This window comes from Tremella mesenterica (assembly GCF_000271645.1).
Source record: "Tremella mesenterica DSM 1558 unplaced genomic scaffold TREMEscaffold_14, whole genome shotgun sequence".
In the NCBI taxonomy this organism is placed as follows: domain Eukaryota; kingdom Fungi; phylum Basidiomycota; class Tremellomycetes; order Tremellales; family Tremellaceae; genus Tremella; species Tremella mesenterica.
In genome coordinates, this window is record NW_006711238.1 from 70,403 (window position 1) to 97,146 (window position 26,744).

The 26,744-nt window shown below is 46.5% G+C and overlaps 8 protein-coding genes across 8 annotated transcripts; 6 read left to right on the forward strand and 2 right to left on the reverse strand.

Annotated features, from left to right (window-relative positions):
* Positions 1–1,362: 1,362 nt before the first annotated feature.
* Positions 1,363–2,884, reverse strand: TREMEDRAFT_65293 (uncharacterized protein; the record flags this gene model as incomplete). Its single annotated transcript, XM_007007499.1, has 5 exons — positions 1,363–1,433; positions 1,479–1,515; positions 2,083–2,130; positions 2,462–2,675; positions 2,856–2,884. The coding sequence occupies 5 exons, from the start codon at positions 2,882–2,884 to the stop codon at positions 1,363–1,365; spliced, it is 399 nt and encodes a 132-aa protein (XP_007007561.1).
* A 393-nt stretch (positions 2,885–3,277) lies between these two features.
* TREMEDRAFT_65294 (uncharacterized protein) lies at positions 3,278–4,466 on the forward strand (the record flags this gene model as incomplete). Its single annotated transcript, XM_007007500.1, has 2 exons — positions 3,278–4,093; positions 4,227–4,466. 2 exons carry the CDS (start codon positions 3,278–3,280, stop codon positions 4,464–4,466), a joined length of 1,056 nt encoding a protein of 351 aa, XP_007007562.1.
* Positions 4,467–4,873: 407 nt separating this feature from the next.
* On the forward strand, positions 4,874–6,782 carry TREMEDRAFT_65295 (uncharacterized protein; the record flags this gene model as incomplete). The annotated part of the gene is made up of 4 exons (XM_007007501.1): positions 4,874–4,906; positions 5,170–5,258; positions 5,732–5,852; positions 6,015–6,782. The coding sequence occupies 4 exons, from the start codon at positions 4,874–4,876 to the stop codon at positions 6,780–6,782; spliced, it is 1,011 nt and encodes a 336-aa protein (XP_007007563.1).
* Positions 6,783–8,766: 1,984 nt separating this feature from the next.
* Positions 8,767–10,591, reverse strand: TREMEDRAFT_34771 (uncharacterized protein; the record flags this gene model as incomplete). The annotated part of the gene is made up of 9 exons (XM_007007414.1): positions 8,767–8,896; positions 8,949–9,038; positions 9,102–9,159; positions 9,278–9,368; positions 9,549–9,688; positions 9,740–9,778; positions 9,974–10,081; positions 10,217–10,324; positions 10,456–10,591. 9 exons carry the CDS (start codon positions 10,589–10,591, stop codon positions 8,767–8,769), a joined length of 900 nt encoding a protein of 299 aa, XP_007007476.1.
* A 199-nt stretch (positions 10,592–10,790) lies between these two features.
* Positions 10,791–14,163, forward strand: TREMEDRAFT_74703 (uncharacterized protein; the record flags this gene model as incomplete). Its single annotated transcript, XM_007007583.1, has 13 exons — positions 10,791–10,909; positions 10,958–10,972; positions 11,026–11,046; positions 11,199–11,322; positions 11,435–11,532; positions 11,773–11,870; positions 12,170–12,241; positions 12,400–12,478; positions 12,697–12,899; positions 12,959–13,111; positions 13,344–13,464; positions 13,520–13,640; positions 13,826–14,163. The coding sequence occupies exons 1-13, from the start codon at positions 10,880–10,882 to the stop codon at positions 14,161–14,163; spliced, it is 1,473 nt and encodes a 490-aa protein (XP_007007645.1). The 5' UTR covers positions 10,791–10,879.
* Positions 14,164–16,248: 2,085 nt separating this feature from the next.
* Positions 16,249–17,683, forward strand: TREMEDRAFT_65298 (uncharacterized protein; the record flags this gene model as incomplete). Its single annotated transcript, XM_007007502.1, has 6 exons — positions 16,249–16,317; positions 16,350–16,456; positions 16,845–16,890; positions 16,942–17,009; positions 17,041–17,171; positions 17,211–17,683. The coding sequence occupies 6 exons, from the start codon at positions 16,249–16,251 to the stop codon at positions 17,681–17,683; spliced, it is 894 nt and encodes a 297-aa protein (XP_007007564.1).
* Positions 17,684–18,127: 444 nt separating this feature from the next.
* TREMEDRAFT_65299 (uncharacterized protein) lies at positions 18,128–18,739 on the forward strand (the record flags this gene model as incomplete). The annotated part of the gene is made up of 1 exon (XM_007007503.1): positions 18,128–18,739. One exon carries the CDS (start codon positions 18,128–18,130, stop codon positions 18,737–18,739), a length of 612 nt encoding a protein of 203 aa, XP_007007565.1.
* A 1,196-nt stretch (positions 18,740–19,935) lies between these two features.
* Positions 19,936–21,137, forward strand: TREMEDRAFT_65300 (uncharacterized protein; the record flags this gene model as incomplete). Its single annotated transcript, XM_007007504.1, has 5 exons — positions 19,936–19,950; positions 20,248–20,557; positions 20,620–20,681; positions 20,726–20,861; positions 21,034–21,137. The coding sequence occupies 5 exons, from the start codon at positions 19,936–19,938 to the stop codon at positions 21,135–21,137; spliced, it is 627 nt and encodes a 208-aa protein (XP_007007566.1).
* Positions 21,138–26,744: the final 5,607 nt, after the last annotated feature.

Consider the following 26,744-nt stretch of genomic DNA (forward strand, 5'->3'; position numbering starts at 1 on the left):
ACCGGTCAACCGGTCGTCAGGATAGCCTTGTGAAAACACATGTTTGAATATGGTAAACATGCTGCTGATCAAAACACACCCGCTACTGATCGAGAAGTGTACACCACTGATGAAGAGTACACACTAGTGATGAGGAGTACGCACTAATGGTCAGAGGTTTCATCTCTTTCAGCAGTGCGGACGACTCAACTGAGAGAAACAGAAGGAAAGCCACTCTACTAAGCATATTCAGCCTATATTTGAACCTCTCGAACCTTTACCAAACTTGCAGGATTGAACCAGGTATTTTTGAGTCAGAATCTGCATAATGTGGGTGCTTAAGAAACACCCTCTGAACCCCCTGAAAGATCAGAGCTCATCTAATTCCCAGGCCTCAAGATCACTTCTCGCGGCTCCTTTATTCGTCTGACTTTTCAATGGGTTTTTGTCACGAACTACGTCGCGACACCTCGATTACTCCACCAACAATGACCCTCCTTTGGCCATCAAAACCCCATCACGCCTTAACCTCTTTACTCTACACGTAACTCAGGACTTCTGACACCAAGTACGGCGAAGTTAGACGGAGTTAGGCTAAGTAGGGACAATGGGAGCAGAAGTGCGGCGATGTTAGGCGGAGTTAGTCTAAGTAGGGACAATGGGAGCAGAAGTACGGCGAAGTTAGACGGAGTTAGGCTAAGTAGGGACAATGGGAGCAGAAGTGCGGCGATGTTAGGCGGAGTTAGTCTAAGTAGGGACAATGGGAGCAGAAGTACGGCGAAGTTAGACGGAGTTAGGCTAAGTAGGGACAATGGGAGCAGAAGTGCGGCGATGTTAGGCGGAGTTAGTCGAAGGAGGAAGAGGATGGCCGAGGGCTCGGGGAAGTTGGACGAAGTGCGTTGAAGTACGTCAAAGCGCGAGAGGGTTGGATGAACGTCTAGGAGGAGTAGATAATATTAGCTGAGAAGATCGCTGAAGTTCTTCAGCGATCCTTGATTGTTGTCAGTAGTGAAAGACAGATAGAGATAGCTATAAATCAAGATACATCGCCATCAGTAGAACAAAACCCTAGTTAGAGTAACTACGCCGAAGTACGCCGTAGTTACACCCCTTTCGACGTCTGCGCCCTCCTGGTTGGGTGAGACATCGACTCAGAGCGTGAAGTTAGCCGAGGTTCGTCGACCGTCGGTCTATTAAGAAATAGTTGTTCGACGGCCGTGACAGTTTTCAGCCTTTGATGAGGAGATCTCTTCTGGGGCTTCTAGGATGAGTCAGAGGCTTCTGAAAAGCTGTTTAAAACACTGCTTTTGATACAGGGTTTCTTCAGGGTCTCCTCAGGGTTTCCCCCCTCGAAGTAGGAGAGGCGAGGAAGGAGTTTTAGGCTCAGTTTGGAGGTCTTTGTCTATAAATAGTGGTTCTAGCTCTCTGTTTGTTTCTCTGTCTCTCTGATCTCTCTGATCAATTGTCATCTTTGATTTCAACTCTCTACTCTAACTTACTGTTGCCTTTAAGACTGTTTGAGACACGCCATTGCGGCTTCATCCTCATCAGTTGTATATTTGTGACTGTTCCGACAACCCCTCCGCCCCACAACAAAGAAGAAGATCCTCTTACACCTCATAACATCCACATTCTTAGAGCCAACAATCGTGGAATATGTCAAGGTAGAATAGTGTCACAATCGTCGTTTCTTCTCCTCTACTGACCGACGGTCAACAAACCTCGGCTAACAACGTCATAGTGGGGTGTCGATGTCTCACTAGGACAGGGTACTCATCAAGGAACTACGGCTAACTTCGCCGTAGTAATACGTCGAGTGGTAAATGATAAGATGATCGTTGATGAACTGCGGCTAACTTCGCCGTGGTACGTCGAACTGCTCGATGGTAGCTCTCCTTAACTCGAAGGTTGTAGCTACTGAATATATCTCTTGCTACTGACAACAATCAAGGATCGCTGAAGAAGTTCAGCGATCTGTAAACTATCTATACTGCTCCTCTCTTCTCATAGAACATCCCTCAACTCTTGCACTACCTCACGCTCAGTCCTCTTCGTTCAACTTCGCCGTACCTCGCCATATCCCCGATGTCCTACTCCGCTCACCTTGCCTAGCTTCGCCTGTCCTGCTCTCCCTCGGTCCCCTTCTCCTAACTTTGCCGTAGTTCTCCGCTAGGCAGGGTTATCGTGACAAATACCCTCTTGGTTCTCGTAACTTCGCCGTAGTCGGTCTCAGTGGTTCGGGTGGTAGTTGGTGATGGTGAAAGGAGGGTTGGTGATGGTGGTTGTCAGGGATGTTACGATGTGGTTTGTGACACAGGGATTGCTTGCCCATTTTGAGGATGATCGCAAGGTCCTATTCTGCGGACTTTCCGCTCATACGACAGACTCAATGGAGCCTCATCCATGTTGAAGATACAAGAGGGGGCATATAGGGCGGTATCTTATACATGTTTCACCTATCAGACATCAGCAGATAACTCACAAACAATGGAAGACACACTAGATCATAAAACACTTGTTTGGTCCTCACTTTGTCTGCTTTGAGCCTTGCCAGCTCCTGATAAGTGTAAAAGCGGGATGTGAGGACATCCTTATGTCTATCAACAAAGCGTCCAACCCAGTTCTTCCCCAATGATTCTTCACAGACAGCTTCAGCAAGCTCTTCGACATGACGGGGTGTAAGGAGGGTACCACGGCTAGCATATTCATTGATCTTGAGCACTAACTGCTTCTCTTGTTCTACTGACAGACAATGAGGGGCGTTGATACGGTGAGGAAGATGGATGGAGCGATGTTGGTCATTGAGGGTGGTTCAGGGGACTTTGAAACGATCTGCCACGCTTTGGTAACTCTTGGAGGGGTGCTGATTCTTGTACTGAACGGCTAGAGCTATCGGACCACCCATTGTTGTCTAACTGAGAGAGAAGTATGCAAAATCTATCTCAAAGCTATGAAAATGTGGCACTGCCGAGAAACACGTGACGACGAGTACTCCATTTCTTCCTTGAGAAACCTCATCAAGCACTTCAGGTCATGAAGCTAAAACAAAGAGAGTTGAAAGGTTTGCCAACTTGTCTCCCGGGCGCACAGGCCTCCTTTCATCATTTTCCTTATGCCCGACGAGCGCGGATCAGGCATAGGACGAGGGTGCAGAGAGAAAGAGTGGGAGAATAAGGTTATAAAAGATCCTCCTGTTCCCCTTCCCCAAATGAAGTCCATAAATCTTCACTGCCAACACCAAATACCGCAAGCGGCTCTTTCAAGATCTTGAACACCCTATCAAGTCAGACTTATTGGAATGCTAGGTGATCCTTACTCAAAAGAACGCGCTTACGCTTGCCTTTGCTCTGTTTTGGATGATTGGTGGCAAACTGGGGAGCCTGCAGCAGTCGTTTTCACAGATTTGGATGACGGAGTGGAGAAGGCCATTTGCATGGATGGGCAACTGAGCATTCACCCCAGAAATCAGGCAATTGCTGCCATCTCAAATCGAAGAGGCGAGGGCCAGAACAACAACTTTCATATCAAAACAGGTTTTGTCTGTGAGGCCACATCATCCCCTGATCTCACTCTGGTAATTTTGTCTGCTACACTGAATCTCACTTCTCATCAGCAGTATTTAGCGGGCGAAAAGACAAAAGCAGCTTTACTAGATAAATCCAGGTCAATGCACAAGGAAGTATCAATGACTTTTGGCAACTTGGATAAATATGGGTCCCCGGCATGCTTGCTTGTGAAGAATCTCATCTTGTATTGTGCAGACCCTAGTGATGTAAGCACCAATGTCAGGGGTGTCTGGGAGGTACAGAATGAAGGTTCAAAGCTGATGTCTTTGTCACGAAGCTTTCCGGACGGACTCCCAATGTATACAAGCGAGGAGAGCAAGCTTGGTACTGTGGTGAAGGAGATTCTACTTGACCAATGGACCAATACCGGTGAAGAGGTCACGATGAAGTGTGGGAATTCCGACGATGATACTTGCATAGCGTTGTGCGTCACGAATTGGAGATTCTGTGTGGCCTACCCTGAGGATGTACCGGCAAGTATGCAGCTTTCCAAACATAAGCTACCAGAAACACTGTCTTTATCACACAACTTCCCTGGAGGACTACCTGTATACAACAGTGGAATGTGCAGAAGGCAATCGGCTGGTGTTGGCGCTTACTGACTTATGGCTGAAGAGGGGTGAGATTGCTTTTATTTGTGAAAATTGGGATGATCAGAGCCAAATGGCACTGCATGTCAAGGACGGAGTACTGGATGCTGTGAAGCCTGATCGTATACCAGAAAGTGTCCCGTCCATAGCAGAAGAGATCCTGCCAACACTATCTATGTCACTCAGCTTCCCTCGAGGACTTCCTAGATTTCTCTTTTGTCCTCATGGCAAGACAGTGGTAGCAACAATATCATGCGGCCTGGCTGGATGTTCTGCTTCCCATGCGGCGGATATAGTGGAACAGATTCTGACCGTACCCGAAGAGGTGTGATCGTTCCGGTCGGGACTGGCATCTTCTCCCGCCACATTGTGGGTGGCATCATTGGAGCTCAGATGTGGAGTGATAGAACACAAGTGGCAGACAGAGACGGAATGCATGTGATTCAAAGCTATCCACGGCACTGGAAGGCCCATAACTAGAGCCCATTGTTACCGTAGATGAAGGTTGCGCAAAGACCAGAACAGGTCTTGGTAGCCCTGACAGTAGTACAACATGTACATGTGTGTGTATTTAAGCTATGGGTGTTCTTGGTAGCTGGTCCATATGGCAGGAAAATACTGGAAATTGTGGACCTGGAGAGAAGTGTTTTCGGCCGGATCTTGCCTCAAGCTGCTGGGGTATGAGAAATTATCTGACCGTTTGTTAGCTAGAGCCCCAATGTCCATGTGAGGGTCGTGATGGTCTTTCTCTCCAATTGCATCTATAGAAACGTAAGTCTATTCGATGACAAAATCATCTCACAAGTTTGTGAGACCCTAGGATTATGGTCCAACCTTATATCGACGTAGGAAACGTTTTAAAAATGATGAGGTCGACTCAATGTCACTAGACCATCTTGGATTCTAGCGATATCGATCCAAGGCAATAGAGCTGACCGGACCATTATTTACTCAAATTTCACGTCTCTTGTCATGCTTCCAACATCTCTTGTCAAGCCCATATGGTCTGAGGGGGATGTTCATGCGACCAACAGGACTGGAGGTGCGACTTTCACCCGGAGAAGTGGGCATGTGCGGCGGTAGGGGACGGACTCAAAAGGAATGTGAGGAGAAAAGCTATGAGGTCAGTGAGACCGTATCTACCTCGAAAGATTTATCACTCTTGTCGGAACAAGAAAGAGGAAGGGACACTAAACAGACATGGTGTGACGAGCAACATTCCTTCTACACTTTCCGTGACGGCCGTTTCTTGAGACGATCTTGTGGTAGAGAAACCTGTTGGGGTTTCCTTGAGGGAGAAACATGCACAGCCACATAAGCAGAAAAGGAGCTGAGCAGTAAGATTCTTGAACCAACTTCTTGTATGACATCATGCTGTTCCCTCGTCGGAGAAGAAGGGGAGATCGAGAAGAAAAGAGGTCCGTGCGGGGCGATGCACCTCTCACCTTCCCATTGTTCTTCCGTGAGGTTCTCATCTAGTCTCCCAAGCTAAATAAATAGGTGGAAGAGGGAAGAGGAGGCCCTGTCAATCCTTCATATCTTTCTCTTCTCAACCATTTGAGTTCAGGGAGGTCACTTGAAACTGCTTGCTGACAGGTCCAAAATGCGCGTTACTCAGAATCAACACCGTTTGGCTGAGATACGAGAGTCTCTTATCTCACAGTTGATAAAGTCTACTTCAGAGGGCCCAGATTCTGAGTGTTCTTTGATCTCATTTGTAGGTCGAGGTGGTGCTTATCACTATCGCTTTTTGCTTTTGGGGATATCAGACCAGACTGGGTCTCAAAGGACTCTCTGGTGGACCAAACAAGTACCCGTAGGATTTCCAAGGCTCTAAAATGCTGAATCTCTGAAAGGCACCGAGGAAGAGATTGCTCAGGCGGCAGAAACGGTCCTAGCATCATATGCGTCCCAGCAACCATCTAAGATAATCATCAATGGTCTCAGGGCGAGCTACAATTTGAGTGCTGCACTACACTCCCTGGACCTATGGGCTCTCAGGCAGATGTGTTCGGGACAGATTGTTCGTCAGTACTCATTTGGTACCACAAAGTATAGGCTATGGCAGTTTACAACGGCTAATAGTGAACTCCTCACACCCATTTTTGAACGAGTTTGCTGGGCATTGCAGCCTGGACCAGAGACCAGGAGAATAAGGGCCGTCCCCATAATAACAGCTCACACTACCTACAATCTAGTGATTCAAAGAGAGTTTGAGGGAGAAAACATTGTGCTCAGTCTTCAAACTGGCTATTGCCCCGAAAACCTGCCCATTGACAGGTGCTCAGAATACGTCTACTTAGCGGACTCAGCAGACGTCCACGTAACGAACTCAGCAAGAGTAGAAGACGCCATCGACAAGAACTCAGCAAGAGCAGCAAGAGCAGCAAGAGCAGAGAACGCCATCCACACGGCCGCCAGCTTAGTGGCAAAGGTAATGAGAGAATATCAGAAGACCAAACCAGATCCTGAGTGGACATTGAGAGGATGCAACGTGGTCCATTGGAAGACCGAACTAGATCCTGAGTGGACATCTGTAAGGAAGTGGGGAAATTTCAGTCCACATACGGATGTAAACCAGAATCACCCAAAGACCATGTATGACACTTCTACAGATATGGACCTCAGTAGTAGTAGTGGTAACTAAGAACCGGTGGTACCATACAGGCAGGGTAGAGTGCTTGTACTATCAGCCTCCTGACCCTAAGGTTTGATATGCGCATATAAACAACAACAAGGGATGAGGAATCGGATGATGATCAATGAGCCAGGAATGATGCATGAACACGAGAGAGAGTGAGTATACAAAACAACACTCATCATGTACCGTTCATCACGGTTACCCATGACTAGATGTGCTTGGAAAGCCACTGTCATCCGCATGAGAAAGAGAGATGGACGCTGAAAAGGGTGACGCGAAACGTTGTTTTTCACTTTCCGTGCTACCTGTTTTCAGCTTATCTTTCAGGGGAAAACCCTGTTGGGGTTTCCACAGGTGGGAAATTTGTACAGCCTCATAGTTAGCAGAAAGGAGACTAGCAGCACCAACTCCAAGTCTGTCCTCCGTATGGCATGTTGTCTTCGTCGTCGGAGAAGAGACGAGGTTTCACGATAAAAGGAAGTCCGTGCGAGGCCGTGCACGTCTCACCTTCCCTTTCTTTCTTGTCTGGTTTTGGCTTCTTCTTCTCAAGCATTCATCCAAGCTATATAGGTGGAAGAGATGAAGAGGAAGACCCTTCAATCCTTCTTAGTTTCCTCTTCTCATCTAGTTACTTTTGGTATCAGGACTTTCAACAATTTGGGTGCAATTGGTGCTCAAGATGAGTAGCATGACAAAAAACGATTGGGCACGGGTCCATGCTATTGAAGAACTGGTTAAACAAGTGTTGTCAAGGAATGATTGTCCTTTATCTGTACTTATTACTAAGCTTTATCTGCCAACAGACTCACAACGAAAAAGGGTGAAGTTTCTGACTGCGGAAAAAATAGGAGAAACCAGTGTAAGGTTGACATGGGCTAGTGTAGTGCCCGTGACGGTTCCCAAGGTTTATCGAGTCGATCAACCAGATAAGCAAGTTTGGCTGCAAGGGACAAAATCACAGATAGCTGAAGCACTGTCTTGGGTTGAAACCAGCAACAGTTCAATCCCGGGCTTAAGAATTATCAATGATCTGGACATATCTGACATATCTGCATTCCATCGTTTTGCGATTCTGTCATACTCTAGGTTCGGGAGCACAGACACAATGAATGGGCCATGGAATATCATAATGTACCCTCACATTCCAGGTCTCTACGAAGCTATTTGCTTGGGTATATATGTAGAGTCACCAATTTCACAAAGTAAAGGAGAGTACATTGAAAAACTCGGAGTAGTGTCAGGTATCGAAATACGATCACCCTTACCTGGGACTTCATCATCGTGGCTTGTCATTCAGCGCAACAGATCATCTATCACGATGACTCTCCATGACGGGGACCCACCCACAGGCCTACGTATTCTGGAATGGCATGAAACACAGATATATACCTCTTTTGATAAGCTCAGAGCAGCTACTACCCTGGTGGCAGAAATCATGGAGCCCTATGGAGTAAATGATCAGACTGATCCATTGCAGCCTGACTGGGAATCTGTGATGGATGTAGAAGCTGGGCGGTCAGCCTTCTTTGAAGAACAACAACAAAAAAAACGGGAATATGATGCTAGGAGGTACATACATCAAAGAGCTGACGTTGAGGATACTGCATATCACAATGATACTGACACAAGTGAATACGGCACTTTTGAGCAAGGGGGTGGAGGTTCTTTTGAGCAACCCAGGACGATTGGGATGAGCGACAGGGGGAGAGACTGGAATGAGCGACCGGAGGGAAGCAACCTGGGGCGGACTGGGAGGAGCGATACTAGAGTGAGCCAGGCGGAAAACAGTACTGCGGGATCGAGTACCCGCAGGCGCAGGAGGAACAGTTGGGGCAGTCCGACTACTGGAGAGTCTAATCACAATTCTGGTAAAAGAACAAGATATAATTGATGCATAAGATTGAGAGAGTGATTTTGGGTCTACATACAATGCAATCTACAATAGAATCACACAAGAAGGAAATCATAATCCTCGGCATTTGAGAAGCAATCACGATTGAAAGGGATGTTGTACCAACTCGCGATATAAATCCTCCGGTATATCCTTGACTAACGCCACGCAGACATTGATCACTGGTCTCGCTTCGAGCGGGGGGAAAGTACGTAATATCTTCATCGGACTGATATCAGTGTTTCATATTTTCTTGATGTTACTAGAGGGTATAAACATACGAAGGAGAAATCATGAGATCTTGTTTCATAAGAAGCAATTGAGCAATAACGCAGAGAACGTTCAAGTGAACTCCGAATGCAAGTAGAAAACTTGATCATTAGCATAACCCAAGCTACTCAACAATGGGGATAGACGGTAAAAAAAGGACTCACTCCCATAATTGGAGCACTTCGTCCAGAGGTGGTGTACATGCGCATAGTGTCAATACGGCTGATAGTCAGTATGTTTCTACTTTCCTTTCGGGTATGATATTGTTAATGATGCTTGGATTTAATAGGAGGAGGCAATGAAAATCAGACGGAGGGTAGATAATGGTGATGAAACTCACATGGGAAGGCGTAGAGCTCAGCAGAAAGGTTTTTCGAACGTAGGTGATCGTATAATTCTCCGTCGACAATCTTCAGGCATCGATCCAGGAGCTATGAATGTAAGCACTAGTCACAATAAAGCGATGACGGGTTGACCCGGCATCGGAAAATGTCATCCGTGGTGAATCTGGGGATTTGAAGGAATGAGTGTCTCCATTCCGATTCAATCATGTTGTTGCTTCACTATACGAGGGATACTGGAGATTATGGTATGAAGCCGCGATTACCCACCTTCAAACCTCGATGAACACCCACCAATGTAGGCTGGACGTATAAAGGACAACAGATTTCGATAAAGGTTGAAAAGCAAGCAAAAGCTTCCAATTGGGTGGGCATGGTATACAGGAAAGGAGCGGAGAGCACGTTCATCCCTGTTCAATAAGCCTCACAAATCTGCACCCCATCTCAGGAGGGAAGATTACCTTGAACGTAGGTGAATGGAAGACCATCCCTCTCGGAACCTATGTAGCGTCAGCTGGAATGCTAAATCGTACACGTTATCAAAGAATGTTGAACAGCTTTTACTTGTCCTGTCAAAAAGGTCGTGAACCCAGATTTTGGCGAGGAGTCAGAGGACGAATAGTTGAGTCACCAGGACTAGCGACACGTTTCGTATATGGCGTTGGACTGGAGGGGAAAGTAAAAGTTGGACTCACCATGATTCTTCCACACGAACGCCTCAAGTAATCTGATTAGCATATCTTCTTTGACTTTACCTTTGAATTGAGTGTCGGTAGCTAATGTTCGAAAAGTGTCATTTTTTACTGATCTATCAGCTCTTTCCATCTCAGTCGTTTGTATCCTCTCTCCTCCTGGACGATTACACCTCACACGCTTCGTCTTATAAGAGCGAGGCTTATCTTGAGGAAGTAGAGAAGTGAGGAAGGGAACCAACTCACTCTTCGTGCTCACACTAGATGGTCCCATAGCCACATATCGCAGGTATTCATCCGCTTGCAAACGTTCGACTCGAAGCATGAGTTTCCATATTCTCGGTCTGAGTGGTGCTCTTCCTTCCTATCCTGTCAGCCACCCTTGTAGGAGACACTGTCCACAAGCGTCAGTATTTATGGAGTGAAGCAGTAAAGTAGAGGTAATAGATCATTTATGGAGGATATCGGAATCAACCGAGAGTGACTTACATCATTTGGGATACCTTCTGTCAATACCAATCTCCTTATCCTCTTCAAACCATCTGAAATATCCGAAGCTGATCGATGTTTCGATGCCGGATTCAACAAGGTGGAGAATTGATCGTATACGTCTTGAGGCATGTCGTCTAGCGTGTATCTCAGTAACAGACTAGGATTCTATAATGTCAATAAAGACACAGTGGTAATGGTGAGAGATGAGAATAAGAAATATGACCAGGTTGAGTGAGTACAAAGTCAAACGCGAAGTTTGTTGTTTTTGTTTCCCAACCGTACCCATCTCGTTTTCGTTTTCTATTTTCGTACATACATACATCATTCACTTAGGTATCATTTGACTGATCACTGATCTGTGTACTTGACCACAAGACAGACGACGTACATCCCAAAAGACCATGATCCCATACAGAGATGCTCAGCGAGGAAATCTCCACTGACATGGTGGGTTTTTCCAATCTCTCATGATAGGAACTTGACTGATGATATCAGGACAGGATCACTCAGGTATGTTCCCCCCCTTGGTGTTTTCGATCTTGAATTAGTTTACTGAACTACAGTTACAAGATGCAATATTGGATGTGAGTCTATACATCTATCAACCGTCTGGAATGATATCGCGCGAAGAGAGGGAGGATGATGGTATATCATGAGGGATTGGATGGATAAACATAGGGAGGAAAACATACGGAAATCGAGAGAAAAGGGTGAAGGGGATGACACTGACACATAGCTTCTCACTATCACTCACACATCTATCGAATATATAACCAAAAGAACGCAGTTCGAACAGACAAGTTTGTCCATACCACAAACATTATCCACCCCTCTGGCCGCACCCAGGGAGGAGTACAAGGGTGAGTAGTCTCAATGCGTGTCTTCCTCCCTAAGCCCTCCCTTCCTAATTTTGACTGGGAGAAGGATAGATAGTGGTAGTGATCATAAGAGATAGACGATAATGATACACAGAATCTATACAAGCATTCGTTGCGGACATTGTAAGACGGAGTCAAGATATAGAAAAGCTCATCGAGGCGTTACCGAAGAAAGATGACAGTTTCGCCAGGGTGAGCTCTACAATATGATTTTTTATCTCCCACAAAGCAGCCAAGACGTCTCTATCATCCATCATGTCATCTCGGTCTTCTAAAAGGATCTCTCTCCGACCGTTCCATTGGGATTAGAGCACTCGCCGTTCACAGGACCTGGGAAGTTATCCGGCAGGTTGAGAAGGAGATATCGAGAGCTTTCATCACCTCCCGCCCTCAATGAATGCTTTGTTGTGAAAGGGTTATACTGATACACAGGCTGCAAGACTACAACAGCTTCAAGACGAAATGACAATAGCCAACGCGGAATACATGAAAGCTGTCAAACAAGCGGAAGAGCTCTTGGCAGAATTACGGTCCGCCCTGGCTGCTGCATTGGGGAACGAGGGGAAATGATTTGAAGATGGACAATTGTAGATCTATATCATAATGCATGCGACTTTGCTTATATCAATGCTTATCCTCCACCTCTGTCTTGGTCTATCCACATGTCTCAATAGCACCGGACAGACAGGTGAATATAGAACAAGATACTATGGATTCGGGAGGGAACATGGTCGCGTGGTGGAGGACGCGTCTTCTTTTTTTGCTCTTTCTATCTAACATTTGACTTTGAACTTTACCATCTTTTGAAGCACATACAACTACAAGCAAGCATGGCTACGTTCGGTGTGAGACCTGCAGCTCCTCCACAGGATCCTAGACTTCAACCTTGGGTAGAAAAGTAGTGAGTTGTTCTCTACCTCTCCTCACCGTCAAGCTCCGCAATGAGCAGCGTTATTTTCGCTCGTCTCGCTGTCTCTCCTACACATCCCGGCTTTTGTTGCAATGCAGATAAGGGGAGATCTGAGAATGTGGTTGTGAAGACATCTGATTCACCTTCAGTCGACCGAAAACTATCGACGATGTGTCATCTCAAGAAAATACCGTCGCCGTTTTGAGAAAAGCATTAGCATCGACTAATGTGAGTGTTTCCTTCTCCATCTGGCCTTCTACCTTCTCTTTCAATCCCCCCCCCCCCACTAACTCTGCCCCTGCCTCGCCATCTCTCTTCGTCAGCTACAGCACTAGTCATCAATGGCTGTTATCCCCTCCCCCCTGACCCCATACCCTCGACTAGGACCACTAGCGTAGATCATTCTCAATGTTTCTGGATCTTTTAAGAATCTTCGCTAACCCCAGCTACCTCACATGCTCTTCTACGGTCCACCAGGTACAGGCAAAACATCTACCATTCTCGCTCTCGCCCGTCAGCTTTTCGGACCGGACCTATTCCGATCCCGTGTGTTGGAACTGAACGCTAGTGACGAACGAGGGATCACCGTGGTGAGGGAAAAGATCAAAACATTTGCAAGGGAGACTCCTAGACATGTGAGCTTGTCTTCGTGAGTATCCTGTTTTAACACCTTGTATCCTATCATGTATTGAGAGCTGACCCGCTCAGAGATGGAAAGACGTATCCCTGTCCCCCGTTCAAACTCATCATTCTCGACGAAGCAGATTCTATGACACATGATGCCCAAAGTGCGTTGAGAAGGATTATGGAGACTTATTCTCGGATTACTCGATTTTGCTTGGTGTGCAATTATGTAACGAGGTCAGTGATTCGACTTTCGTCGGTCGCCCCACTGGTGCAACTCCCCTCCCCCCTTCCCAGGTTCACTTCCCCCTTTCTTGCTTACTTCGTCAACATGATCCTACGCAGGAATGCCTTTGGCAAATGATTGTAACTCCCCTTGACATGATGCTCGTGACTCAACTTGAGGCTTGTCTAATACTTCCAACATATTAAGATAGATCTCGGGCGTTTCAACGAAGCTGACACCCAGAATCATAGAACCCCTTGCATCCCGATGTTCCAAATTCCGCTTCAAACCCCTCGCTCAAGGCAGCTCTCAAGCGCGTATGGAGATGATCGTAAAAGCGGAGGGCGTAGACATAGAGGATGGCGTGAGTTAATCTCTCTGACTTCTGACTTTTTCTGTTTCCAGCTGACAGGCTACAGGTGTTAGACCGTATTCTCGAATTGGCCGGAGGAGATCTGCGTAAGGCCATTACATTTTTGCAGACTGCTCAAAGGCTACATGGAGCGACTTCACCTCCAACTCCTATCTCAGCCATGTCAAGTGAGTTTAGATTGTTCTCTCTTGAGCTCGCATTTCTTCCCCCGAGTATGACAGCCATTTTCAGCAGTCTGAAGTCCTTTCCAGATCTTCGGTCTTTTAATGCCTGTTATTCTCCCAAATTGAAGACGTTACTGCACTCAGAGTTCCGTAAAAAACATTCGCAATTATAGAATGTTGATGTTCAGTTCATGAAATATCCGGAGTTGTACCAGACACAACTATCCATTCCCTCCTTCGGTCCATGGGCGTCGATCCATTCTCCGGTATCGACCTTTCCATTCGTTCCACTTTTGACACAGTCCGGACCGCCGTCAAGTCCATTTCCCGAGAAGGTTGGTCCGCCGGTCAAGTCCTCGAACAATTACACGACGCTTTGATACCCATCCCCACCATTCCCGCTATGCAGAAAAGTCAAGCGGCTCTGGCTATCGCCGAATGCGACAAGGGGTTGTGTGAAGGGGGGGATGAAGAATTACAGTTGTTAGATTGTTGTTTGAGGATAAGGGAGGTGATGGGGAGATGAAAAGATGTTTTGGGGGGGCGGTCGAAAGTATCATCAAGTTTTGTTTTTGGTAGTTTTTTCATAGCTTGAACGAAATTTGTATCTACAGTAAATGGGCTCTGTCCTGACTGCATCAGATATGTACCGTAACTACCTACCTCTTCATCATCCTACTTGTCAAAGATATCATTGTGAATTTCCATACACCGGAGCACATCAGATCCCCATGACGTCTTCCCACCCGGCCCCTGACTATCTTGTCTCAATCTTCTCATTCTTTTGTGTCTTGGACTTGTATGTCAAGAATGTGATGCATACTCCGACCCACCCCAGTGGATGTAGCACCTCTGCCTTAGGTGAGGTTTCTGTGCACCTCAACCTGTGCCACAGCCTTGAGGTTGAAGGGAGTATGCAACACTTATGTCACATACAAGTACAAGTATATACCATCCACCGCCCCTCTTTGTTGAGGTGAACAGTCAGCCACCGGATCACTCTACAAACTTAGCAGAACTTGCCGCAAGCTGAGACCCCCGTCGAAGCGGTTCAAATGACCAATATGTCGCATGTTCTATTGGTATATGTATATCAAACAAAACCTCATCATAATTTCTCTATTTGTTTTGTGTGTGTGTGTCAGGATTGAACCGTGCAAATGATTCATGTCAAAGTGCTCTGACTATGGTAGACCTCAATAGGGACAAGCCTAGTACTGTACCATAGTTGAAGAGAGCTTGCGAGTTCATGAAAATTGGTCAAGAAATGGGAGTAAAGCTCATGGATCACATCCAACTAGAGATTTTGGAGGATGGACTACTTCCATAGGGTGAGAAGAAGGCTGACCATTACTGAATATACCAAGCAAAGATAAGAGATAAAAAGAGGTAGGAGACTAAACTAAGACAGCCAAAAGTGAAGTGAGACAGGGATGAGGAAATGTGACGTGTGGTACTACTGACCACACAAATATGTACTTAAAAACTGTCATTGTATCCCAGCTAAATTGATCCCCTGCCTTTCCAATTTCGTATTTACGAGTAGGTACAGGTTGAGTAAGTACACGTAGAAGGAACAGCATGAGGGTGGTTCATATAGATCAGTAGGGGGAGTAGAAAACGGAGAGGGGAGAGAGAGAAAGAATGATGGTAAAACTAGTCACCACCCCTATCATAAAGACTTATATCCTGACCATGTGTGAGCTCTAGTGCTCCTTGCCTTACAAGAAGGAGGGAGAAATCTTCAACCCCAGATTCAACTTACGTATGTCAGTGAAGGACGGGATCCGCGACAGTTCGAAGCGTCACGGCTTCCATCCGTCACCTAACTCATACCTACATATTACCCTTCCCCCCCCCCCCCCCCCCAGGTCCTTTCCCGCACTTTCATCATGAATTTCTTCCTACATCTTCCAGGTAGCATACCGGATCAATCTTCTCTTCTCTAAAGCTACTACGCCTACATTGGCATGAGCTTTCTTGAAACTAGAGGTCTTCAAACCTGTCTCAAGTGCATAGGATGACGTGATGAAAGAAAAGAGATCCGTGCGAGGCCATTTTTTCTACCCCTTCCCATTCATCACTCCGTTTCGTCATTGTTCACACCCTATGACGTGTAAAAGGTAAGGGTGGAGTATGAAAAAAAGAGAAGAGATCGTCCACCATGAGCTAGATTCTGATCATCCTCTGATCCATCAGTGAGAACGCAATCATCATTTCCCCCTATATCCTATATCGTCAGTATCACAATTTTGGTTTTCACACGAAGAAATCTATAATCCTGGTTGTTGAGGATGTCGGAAGCTCAACCTTCCATTCGTGGACTGATTGTGATGACAGAAGTGACTCTGACTTTTGATCGATTCAGACATTCAACGGTTGTTGGCACCACATACTTCAATCTTGACAACGGCCAAACCGAGGTTTGGTTGTTGTACAAGAAGAGGTAAAACCTGTATATTACTGGTTAGAATGGTCAGACTCCAATTGGAACACTATCAAACAGGCACAGAGAAATGCTACGAGAGATATGGCAATTTCGCCATCGAAGGACTTGCCAAATATCACTCATTATTCCAAAAGGAGAGTCACGGAAGATCAGTTGGTCGTAATGTCAAATAAAGTTGTAATCACGGACAAATCTACTGGTTTGTTTGTCACAGACGCTCAAGGGGAGGAGGTAAGAGTCAGCCTGGAAGATGCTAGCTCAAGACCTTTTTGGGACAGCGTGGTGCAGAAGGTTCTGACAGGGAAAGTAAGGCAAACCTCGACTCACACAGGAGGCATCGATGCCTTACGGGACAAGGAGTGAGAGACAGGTGTGTCACTGTGAGCACCATGTTGAGTCATCGGTACCGTCTGGAGAGAAGTTCGAAAATCTCGAATGCATACCGTACTTGTCTTGATTGCTGATGATCAATCTTCCAATCTCCGTCTTCTACCTTGTTTGGTGTTTATCTATATATTGGGACATGTTAGTACACTTTTCCCTTCAAGGTCGCACACATCATTCTTCTTCGTGACCCTGCTAGTGATTCTTATATAGAACAATCACAAGCTTCCGGCTCACTTTTCATCTTGGATTAGCTTGTATCACCGAATGGATGAAAAGTGAGACCGTGCGCGACTAATTCATCTTTCATTTCCCGACCTTTCTATCTCATGACGTATCCATTGAGTGTGAGATCTTCCCAAACGATGACGAAGTCTCTTTCTCACGCCACAATCAGGGTCCGCTCGCGGAGGGATTCAGGTAAGTTGAATTTCTGAATCTCTATTGTTTATCCTGACTTACTATCTCCAGCAAAGAAGGAAATTGAGCGCTATACTTGTCAATTATGTCATTGTCAACAACCAACATTGTTGGTTCAGGTAGGTTGGAATTGGAAAGAACCCATTTTAGACCTAATTTGAGCAGACCTACAGGTGCAGAGAGGGCTTCTATACAGGGAATATACATTCTCAGTAAGGTATGGGAGGGACATTGCAGTCCGTTTGGTGGCCCACTGAACATCATATATGATTCCGCTACCGGTAAGTCAGTGGTGGTGGAAGTCCATGTGCACCCTGGAGCAAAACTTTACACCTACCGACCACTTTCTGCAGAGGACTCGTTGGCAGAGCAGCGTTGGTTTAAAGAGGTATCTAGAACAATTGACCTGCCTTCTCTCTTGACATATGAGGAGATGTCTCAAACATGGGGACTCTTGCCTTCTGTTGTGGGGACCATATCACTGGCTACTGCACCACGGAGGGAAATTGCCAGACAATTGGCTCTTCCCCCCTCGCCAACAGCCATAAGCACAATGTTGAACAGGATGAGTATAGATGGATTGGACAATCAAAGTCTTGAGGATCATGGACCAGTTACTTCCACCTCACAGCTTCAGAACATTCCACCACACCTAAGAGGTAGACCAGTTGAGGAAGGAGGTAGTGAGAGTAGTATTAGGGTGTCAGGATCACGAGTACCTATAGACGGGTTCCTCAAGAGTCGTACACAGAAGTCGTACTCCGTCTACCCGTTCCCGTCTCCGCTTCACTAATTCCGCCACGGTATCCTCCATTCTCCTGTCCTACCTAATCGCTAGTACTTCAACATGCGATACTTTTCCTTCACCTCCGTGTCCCTCATCTATCACCGTCTTCCTTTGGTCTATCACCCCATATCGCTTTCCATCTTTATTCCGTAGATTTCGGTATCACTCCGCTCCCCTTTTAGTATATAGAAGCACCCCTTTTTCGTAGATGTCTTGTCGAATGTATTTTCTCGTCATTTAGCAAATCCTTTGCCACTTGATCTCATCGACTTATAGTCTCTTCGATCCACTACATCACTAGACTATAAACTACATCACTAGGTTTGTTCCCTGCGAGGCCCTCTAGCCATAGCTCATAGACGCAGACTATTTTCAACGTCTGGTCCTGACATAAAATACATTTGACCTTACTCGTACCGAGCAAGCCTAGGTGACTTTTCGATCACCCCCATGCCCGATTATTACTCGACTTTCTTGTCGATTTCCGCTGACATAGACTGGGACGACCAGGCACTAAAGGACGCTTTTGAATCAGGCTTGTCGCGAGAAATACGCATAGCTCTCGCGAACCGCGAACACCAACCCAAAACCCTTCGGGACCTCGCCAAAGCTGCTATTAGCCTTTACGTACATCTAGACGGGGTGAAGGTAGCGTCAAACGGTAATAACGGTTCCGGAGGAGGGTATCAACAGAATAAGGACAACACAAAAAACAATTTGAATATCAATAAAGGTAATTCAGACAATACTTTCCAGAAATTTAAATCAGGTCAGCAGAACAAGACCAATGATAATAAGGAAAGAAAATCACAAAACCCCAAAGCAAAAAGCGACAATGAGAGAAAGTCTTTGACTTTCAAGGAAAAGAAACATAGAAGGGATAACGGTCTGTGTCTGTACTGTGGAAGTCCAGATCATATGGTAATCAACTGCCCAGAAGCGAAGAAGCGTCCCACGCCAGCGACTGGGGCAAACCGGATTGGACTAAACAGTCTGACAATCGAGGGCCCCAATAACGGTCAGGATAAGGACTGTCACGGCCGTCGAACAACTTCCTCCTAACAGACCGACGGTCGACGAACCTCGGCTAACTTGACGCTTCTAAATCGATGTCTCACCCAATCAGGAGGGCGCAGACGTCGAAAGGAGTGTAACTACGGCGTACTTCGGCGTAGTTACTCTAACAGGGGTTTTTCTCTGATGGTGATGTATCTTAATGTGTATGTAGCTATCTCTATCAATCTTTCACTACTGACAACAATCAAGGCTTGCTGAAGAACTTCAGCGATCTTCTCAGCTAATATTATCTACTCCTCCTAGATCTTCACCCAACCCTCTTGCGCTTAGACGTGCTTCAACGCACTTCAACCAACTTCCCCGAGCCCCCGGCCATCCTTTTCCTCCTTCGACTAACTCCGCCGAGCCTCGCCGTACTTCTGCTCCTACTGTCCCTACTTAGCCTAACTCCATCTAACTTTGCCGTACTTCTGCTCCTATTGTCCCTACTTAGCCTAACTCCGTCTAACTTCACCGTTGTAACGGTACTGGAAACACGATGGCTAGGTCGCAGGTTGGGTCGAACTCGATGGATGTCTCGTGGAAGTCTAGGGGCTCTGGTGCTAATGGATCGTGTCTCCTCTGCAATCGATGTAGCCAAAGAATGATATTGAAGAATCAGCAAAGTTGGTACTTTGCTGATTGTACTATATACTGTCTACGGATATCCTCGTCCTTGTCCTCTTCCTGCTGCAAGCGTCTACGTACATACTCGGACAGGTGAAAAACCGCTTTGAGCAAACCCAGTGGGGAAAATCTCGAAAGGGGAAAACCCGTCCCTACCTACTGCAGCACTGCCTCCAACTCCCGCTTTTCTCTGTCCTAATCCGTCGAACTCGATAGAGTCCTCTCGATTCGTTGTTACCCCGTAACAAGTTTCCCCCCCTGTCTCAAGGATCCTCGCCGAGGATCCTGAGTCCTGTAACCAAGTGATTCACATGGATTGTTCTGAGACACCTTTGGTGCGCCCTGACGTCACACCTACGCTTAGTGTGACGGTTGCCATGAAACGCGTCACCCGCACGGACCTCCAATGTGATCGAGAAATTACTGACCAAGTTACCTCCCCGTCTTCTTTCTCTTCTTTCCTCCTCACTCTCTCTTTACCTCTTGTTTGTCGTTCTTTTTACTTATCTACCATTATCCATCCATATCTTACCCATATCTTAGCGTATCCTTCCAACTCTGACCTGTCTGTGAGCATGAATAAGCGCACTGTAAGCAATTCCTTTCGAAGTCGATGTACTTCTTTCTATTTCTCACTTGGCTGACGAGATTAGTTGTCTCCTTCTTCGTCTTCTCGTCGCACTCGGGCCTCTACCTTGGCAATTTTACCGGACGCCGACCCCGAACATCTCATGTGTCAAACGAAAAGAATGAGATTTACTTCCCAAGTTCCTGGTACTACCCAGACTCCCACGGTTGACGCTTCTCGAAGGGCTCTCGACACCATTAAGGATTGATATCAATCCGGTCCTTCTCGCGATCAACAATCGTCTCACCTTGATGACCAGGCCATCGAGCAATATTTCGACTTCAAAGGGGGTGCCGGGCCATCTGCCACTGGTGAGAACCTATCTCCCGCCAAATCCGTCGAATCCGAACACGGCACCGTCGTTGAAAATGAAAATTCTCCTGGTAATAAGTCCCCTGCGCCACCTTCTGATTATTCAGAGGGACTTGTCGAGGTTCCCAATGAACTCGAAACCATTTTCCACGCCCCTCGCAAGGTTCCGGCCAATGAAGAACTGGCTAAGTTGCTCCAGGATCGAAAAGACTCCGAGATCGGTGATGATTCCACCGAGTTCTGTTCGTTTCTGACTTGTGAGCTGCCCTTTGGTCCAGTATGACCTTCTCCTCTGTTCGTCTTGCGTTGAAGGACGAAGCTCTGGATCGATTCCGCGAGACCAACTCCATCAAGCCCACTGTAAAGTGGTTTAAGAACGCTGTAAGCCTCGAATTCTTTCAAGTTTCATCGATTCTAATCATTAGCTCGATCGTTTGGCCCAAGGTTGGCGCCTCCGCAACAAAAATGGTGCTGTTGTTCGACTAGAGGGTGAGCTCTGTACCGATTGTCAACGCCGTCTCGATGGTGGTGAAGATTTTCGTGTTGGTTGTATTGGCCCTCGTAAGTTCTTGTTGCGACTCGTTCGATGTTGATGCAATTCAGTTGGTGGTGTTTGTGGAGAGTGCTCTGCGAAGGGAACTTCAAAGTGTTTGGTGAAAACCAACAATCCCGAGTCCAAATTTCGCGAGGTATCTATCTTCTTCCTTCGAACTTGGTCGATGTTGATGTATAGGGTATCGTTGTGGGAGCAAGAACGGTCACTTCCAAGGTTACCTTTGTCCTGGAGCACGAACTTTGTGCAGCTTCGGTCCGTTATCGATCCCTTCCCGCCCATGATCAATCCGCCTGTCTGACCCAACTTTCGGGTTACATCCATCTCTTTACCTCCCTTCTCCTTCCTCTCCCCTCTCAACATCTGGATCTTTACAAATCTCTCCATCTTATTTCTGCCAACTACGCTCCTCCTACCGCCGATGAAACTCTGGATCATCTTACTTCTACTGGGGATCCAACAGGATTGAGTTCTTCTCAACCAGTCGCTGGCCCTTCGTCCTCTCCTCACACCCCTCTTCCTCGCAACATCATTCATATTCCAGCCTCGGTTTGTCGCCTTCGAGCCGATTCCAACGCTTCCATTGACTAGCGTATTCACATTCCTTTAATTTGTAGACATATTTCCTGTGTATGTATCCATTTCCAACCGAGTTTTTGTGACTTTGATCGAATTCTCACTTTCTTCTGGGTTCCTTTTTCCTCTTTTCCAAAAATTCACCAAAGGCGGCCAATCCTTCTACATTTTCTCGTGGTTCCCAGTCATAGGCCGCATTCCCTGTGTATCCTAACCATTTTACCTTGAATTCTTCCTTTCCTCGTCGAATTCTGCTGTCCACAATCGCTTCCACATGGAATTCCTCCTGGCCGTTTATTACTACAGGTGGTGGAGGTTGTACCTGTCGACCTGGTATCATGTCCCTAGGATATGGTTCCAACAACGTGACATTGAAGACATTGTGCACTTTCATTGATGGAGGTAGATCTAATTCGAAAGCATTTTTCCCCACTCTCCTTATGATCTTGAAGGGGCCAACGTATTTTACTTCTAATTTTCGACTGGGTCTTTCCGTCGTAAGATACTTCGTACTCAGTAGTACCTATTCTCCCTCTCTGAATTCTTCTGGTATACTCTTGTGTTTCCTGTTGTAGTATTCTGCACTAATCTCATTAGCCATCCTGACCTGTTCTTGAACAGCCGCATGTAATTCTCCCATATCTCTCCATTTCCTCTCCAACTTGTTTGACTTTGATCGAATATCGTGCGAATGGATGTCATAGTGTGGCACATAGCCGTAACAGGCTTCAAAGGGACACAGACCGTGGCTACTATGTGGCAAACAGTTATAAGCGAACTCAGCAATTGGTAGAAGTTGATCCCAATTGTCCATGTTGTAGTTTACATACATTCCGAGCAGGATTTCCATCTGTTGATTTACTCGCTCAGTTTGTCCATCTGTTTGAGGGTGATACGCAGTCGAATATAAGTTCTTTATTCCTAAGAACTGACATATTTCCTTCCAAATTTCCGCTGTAAACTGAGTTCCCCTATCTGATACAATTGTTCGAGGTACTCCATGTTTTGAAAAGATCTCCTTGATGTAGATGTCGGCCACTTTGTTCGCTGTTAGTCCAGTTGTACATGGAATAAATCTAGCCATCTTGGTTAGTCGATCGACTATCACTAGTATCGCGTCGAACTCGGTCGATTTTGGTAGGGGTCTGTCACGAGACATACTGACCAGCATATGCACGATATAACAGTGCCCAACGGAACAGTGATCTAAACCACTGCGACGAAAAGGCCTATTAATCGGCGGCGGTTAACACTACCGCCGATCGCTGGTTAAATACCCTTCCCCGACTTTCGCTCGACTTGTCACACACTTTGTGACATTATGCACTCTCTTGGGCCCCCGCTTTGGGGCCCCGACAAGGGGACCCCGCTTGGGCCCCCACACTTGGGAAGGGTACGATAGACCGAAAACTTACTCCGAGAGGGAGGTTTTCCAAGTAGAGCCTGGGTTACCCCCGGCGCCGTCCCGGGAGTCGAACCCAGGATCCTACCCGTAACCGCCGATTAATCTGGCACGAGACATACTGACCAGCATATGCACGATATAACAGTGCCCAACGGAACAGTGATCTAAACCACTGCGACGAAAAGGCCTATTAATCGGCGGTTAACACTACCGCCGATCGCTCGTTAAATACCCTTCCCCGACTTTCGCTCGACTTGTCACACAATTTGTGACAGGGTCCCACCATATCCATAGAGATATCTGTCCATGGGAGTGTGGGTACTGGTAAAGAGACTAAATGTCCATACGGCTGATGTCGATGAGTCTTATGTCGGTTACAGATCTCGCATCCTTTTACATATTTCGCAATATACTCGTCCAAATGTGGCCAGTAATAGTCCTCTTTGACCATGGTGATAGTTTTGTCTCTTCCTGGATGACCCACTAGTATCGAATCGTGTCTTGCTTTCATTACTTCTAATCTTGCCTGTCCCTCTGATATGACTACTCTGTTTCTGTACAAGAGTAATCCGCTCTGTGTCCATGATACTATTGGTGTCTCGTTGCTAGCCTGTGTCTTCTGTGTGTCCTGTGTGTTCTGTGTGTTCTGTGTGCTCGGTGTGCTCGGTGTGCTATTTGTCTGTGTCATTTGTAGTCCTAGTTGTCGTATGTTTGCTATGTCTTCTGAGTCTTTCAGTCCGTTCTTGATGAGTCCGAATAATGAGTCTTCCCGGATTGCTCCTCTTACTATGTGTCTTGGTCCTTTGTGTTCTGAGTCCATTGAATTCGATCCAATTTGTTCGTGTGTCGGTAGCAATTGTAGCCAGTTACCTTTGTTTAGGTCTGGGTCCTTGCTACTCCCTCTTCCCGGATGATAATCTCCTCGTCTAGTCAGAGCATCTGCTCCCCCATTTTTGCTACCTGGTCGGTAAGTGATCTCTATGTTGAAGTCTCCCAATATTTCCAACCATCTCATCTGCCTTCGATTTAGTTGTCGTTTGCTTTGGAAGTATTCTAGGTTCTTGTGATCTGTAATGACTTTTATAACATCACTACTGTTGGCCAAGTAGGGCCTCCAGGCGACCAAGCAGTCCACGATGGCTAGTAATTCTTTCTCTCCTACCGTGTAGTTTAGTTCACAGGGTGTCATTGCTCGAGACCAGTACGCAACTGGGTGAAGTTCGGTGGTTCCCTTTATTGATGGGTGAGGGAATCTTTGAGACGCTATCGCACCTATTGCACAGTCGGATCCATCGGTTTCGATCCAAGTTGGTCGGGTTCTATCAAAATGTCGAAGTACTGGTGCTGTGGTGAATGTTTTCTTTAGGTCGTCAAAAGCCTTTTGGCATTCTTGCGTCCAGTTCCAAGCGTGATCTTTCCTGGTCAATCGTGTGAGAGGTCCCACAATATGCGAAAACCCCTTGATAAACCTTCGATAGAAGTTCGCAAAGCCCAAGGACACTTGAGTATCCCGGACTGTCATGGGTTCTCCCCATTCTAGAATGGCTTTCACCTTTTCTTGATCCATTTTGATCCGTTCGTGTCCTATTACGTACCCCAGCAACTTCACTTCATTTGAACTCCATTCGCATTTCCTCGGACTGACGACCAAATCGTTTTCAAGTAGCCGATCTAACACCTTTTGGACAATTATCTGATGGTTTTCGATCGTGTTGGAGTATACCGTGATGTCGTCGATATAGACTACTACCCCTTCGTCAAGTAGATCGTGAAACATGTCTTGTAGAAAGTTCTGAAAGGTGGCTGGTGCATTACACAACCCATCCCTTAGGACTGTGCTCTCGAAACTGCCGTATCTTGTTCGTAAGGCAGCTTTATGTTCATCTCCTTCCTTTATTCTAACTAACTGGTAAGCCCCTTTCAAATCGAGCTTAGTGAAGATCCTTCCTAATTGAAGTCGATCGAGTAGTGTCGAGATGAGTGGCATTGGGTATGAATCCTTAACGGTTACCTTGTTAAGCGCCCGATGATCCGTTACCACTCGATAGGGAATCACTCCCTTTTTTGGAACCAGGAATACAGGAGATCCATAAGGGGATTTACTTCTTCGTAAATGGCCGCTGGCCAAACCGTCATTGATCCACTGCTTTAGGAATGCGTCCCCATGTTCATCCAGTTGGTATATTGGACCTGGTTTTAGCTCTGCTCCGGGGGTCAATTCGATCTCGTGATCACATTCTCTTCTTGGTGGTAGTTTTCTGGCCCGTTCCACTTTAAATAACTCCAGGTATTGGTGCCATTGTGTCGGTATGACCTGTCGTAACTCTTCTTCGCTCATTTCATCTTCTCCTTTTTCCAACGCCGTTCCTCTTACCAATCCTTCCTCCAATCTTGGATACTTCTAACCGTTATCTTGTCCGATTCTGTCGAACTCGATCAATCCCTTTCCACAATCGATCCTTGCCCGAAACTGTTTCAAGAAGTCCAATCCCACCAGTACCTCGGGGCCTTCGTATGCCATCACATCCAATCGAGTCGCAATCTTGAGTCCTTCTCCTAAATCCAATTCAGCTTCTACATACTCGGTCACTAACGTCGCGGTTGTTCCATCGAGGAACCTGATCTTCCGTGGTTCTTGATACTGTCTTTTTGGGAATAAATGATATAATGGACAGGCCGGCTGTACGTATCTTCCGGTAGCTCCGGTATCAATTAACATTCCAAATCGTAGGGTATCTTTTTCTGCCTGTATTTTTATGTATATTATAGCTGAGTCATTACTGAGATCTATTGGTAGTTGGATCTTGTGCGATTCTGTTAGATCCTGGCCGCAAGTGGTCGCATCACTTAGGCCAGGTATTCGTTTCCCTCTTCTTCAAAAGTCACCGCCATTCCTCGAACTAATGGCCCTTTGGATCCGGTTGGGATCGAGTACGATCCACTAGGAATTGGTGAGCTATGCGGGTTTGGGGATCCCCTAATGTTGTTCCTCGTATTTCCTCCATTTGGACAGTTGTTGGCGTAATGTTCTGGACTTCTACATTTGAGACAACATCGGTTCTCCCTCCTCCAAATCATTTCGTTCTCGCTGAGACGTCCTCCGTCCTCTGTCCAAGTGACCGGAGGGTCATTTGGTAGACCATAATTCATCATCCCTGGTTTTCCACCGGGCAAAGGTCCTCTACCAGTCGATTGTGAGTGGCGTTCTACCGGGTTGGGCGGACTGGTATCCAATCACATCGAATTCGATCGAGGGGGAAGCCAGGTCGTCTCATTTTTGCGTCTAGCAGCCCATCGATTCGCTGCAATCATCGTTTCAGCCATCCGTTGGTTCTCCTCAGTCCCTATCACATGCTGTTTGAAATAGATCCAGTCCGATTTGGTTTGAGGGTCGGTGTTATTTACCACTACCACTTTCAGTAGCTCTTCCTTCAGGCCCTGTATGGCTGAGGCGATTTTCATTGCATCTGGTACCTTTCCAAGGTGTGTTGACCAAAGTTCGAAATTGGCAAAATACTCGGCGGCCGTATCAGTCTGTCTTAACTCTTGCAATTTCCTCATAGCCGTCCCTGCCATGTTAATGTCACCAAATTGAGTTCGTAAATGCTGGATGAATTTGTCGTAGCTCTCTAGCCATTCGGTCGAATTCCATATACTTGGATTGGTTATGGCCGGAGTCAGAAGCATTTGAGGGGTGCCTCGAAGATACCCGTACATGAACAGGATCTTTCTGCGATCGGTGGCGTACTCTGCCCCTTTGAATTCGAAGTTCATGTGGCATGCTGCAAGGAAGTTGTCCAATTCCCCTTGTTCTCCACTGAAGGTAGGTGGATCCGCACACCTGGTTCTTCCTGTTCGTTCGTTGTTGGTAAGTTTTGGCTCCAAACACGGCTTGTTGTCTTCAATTTCG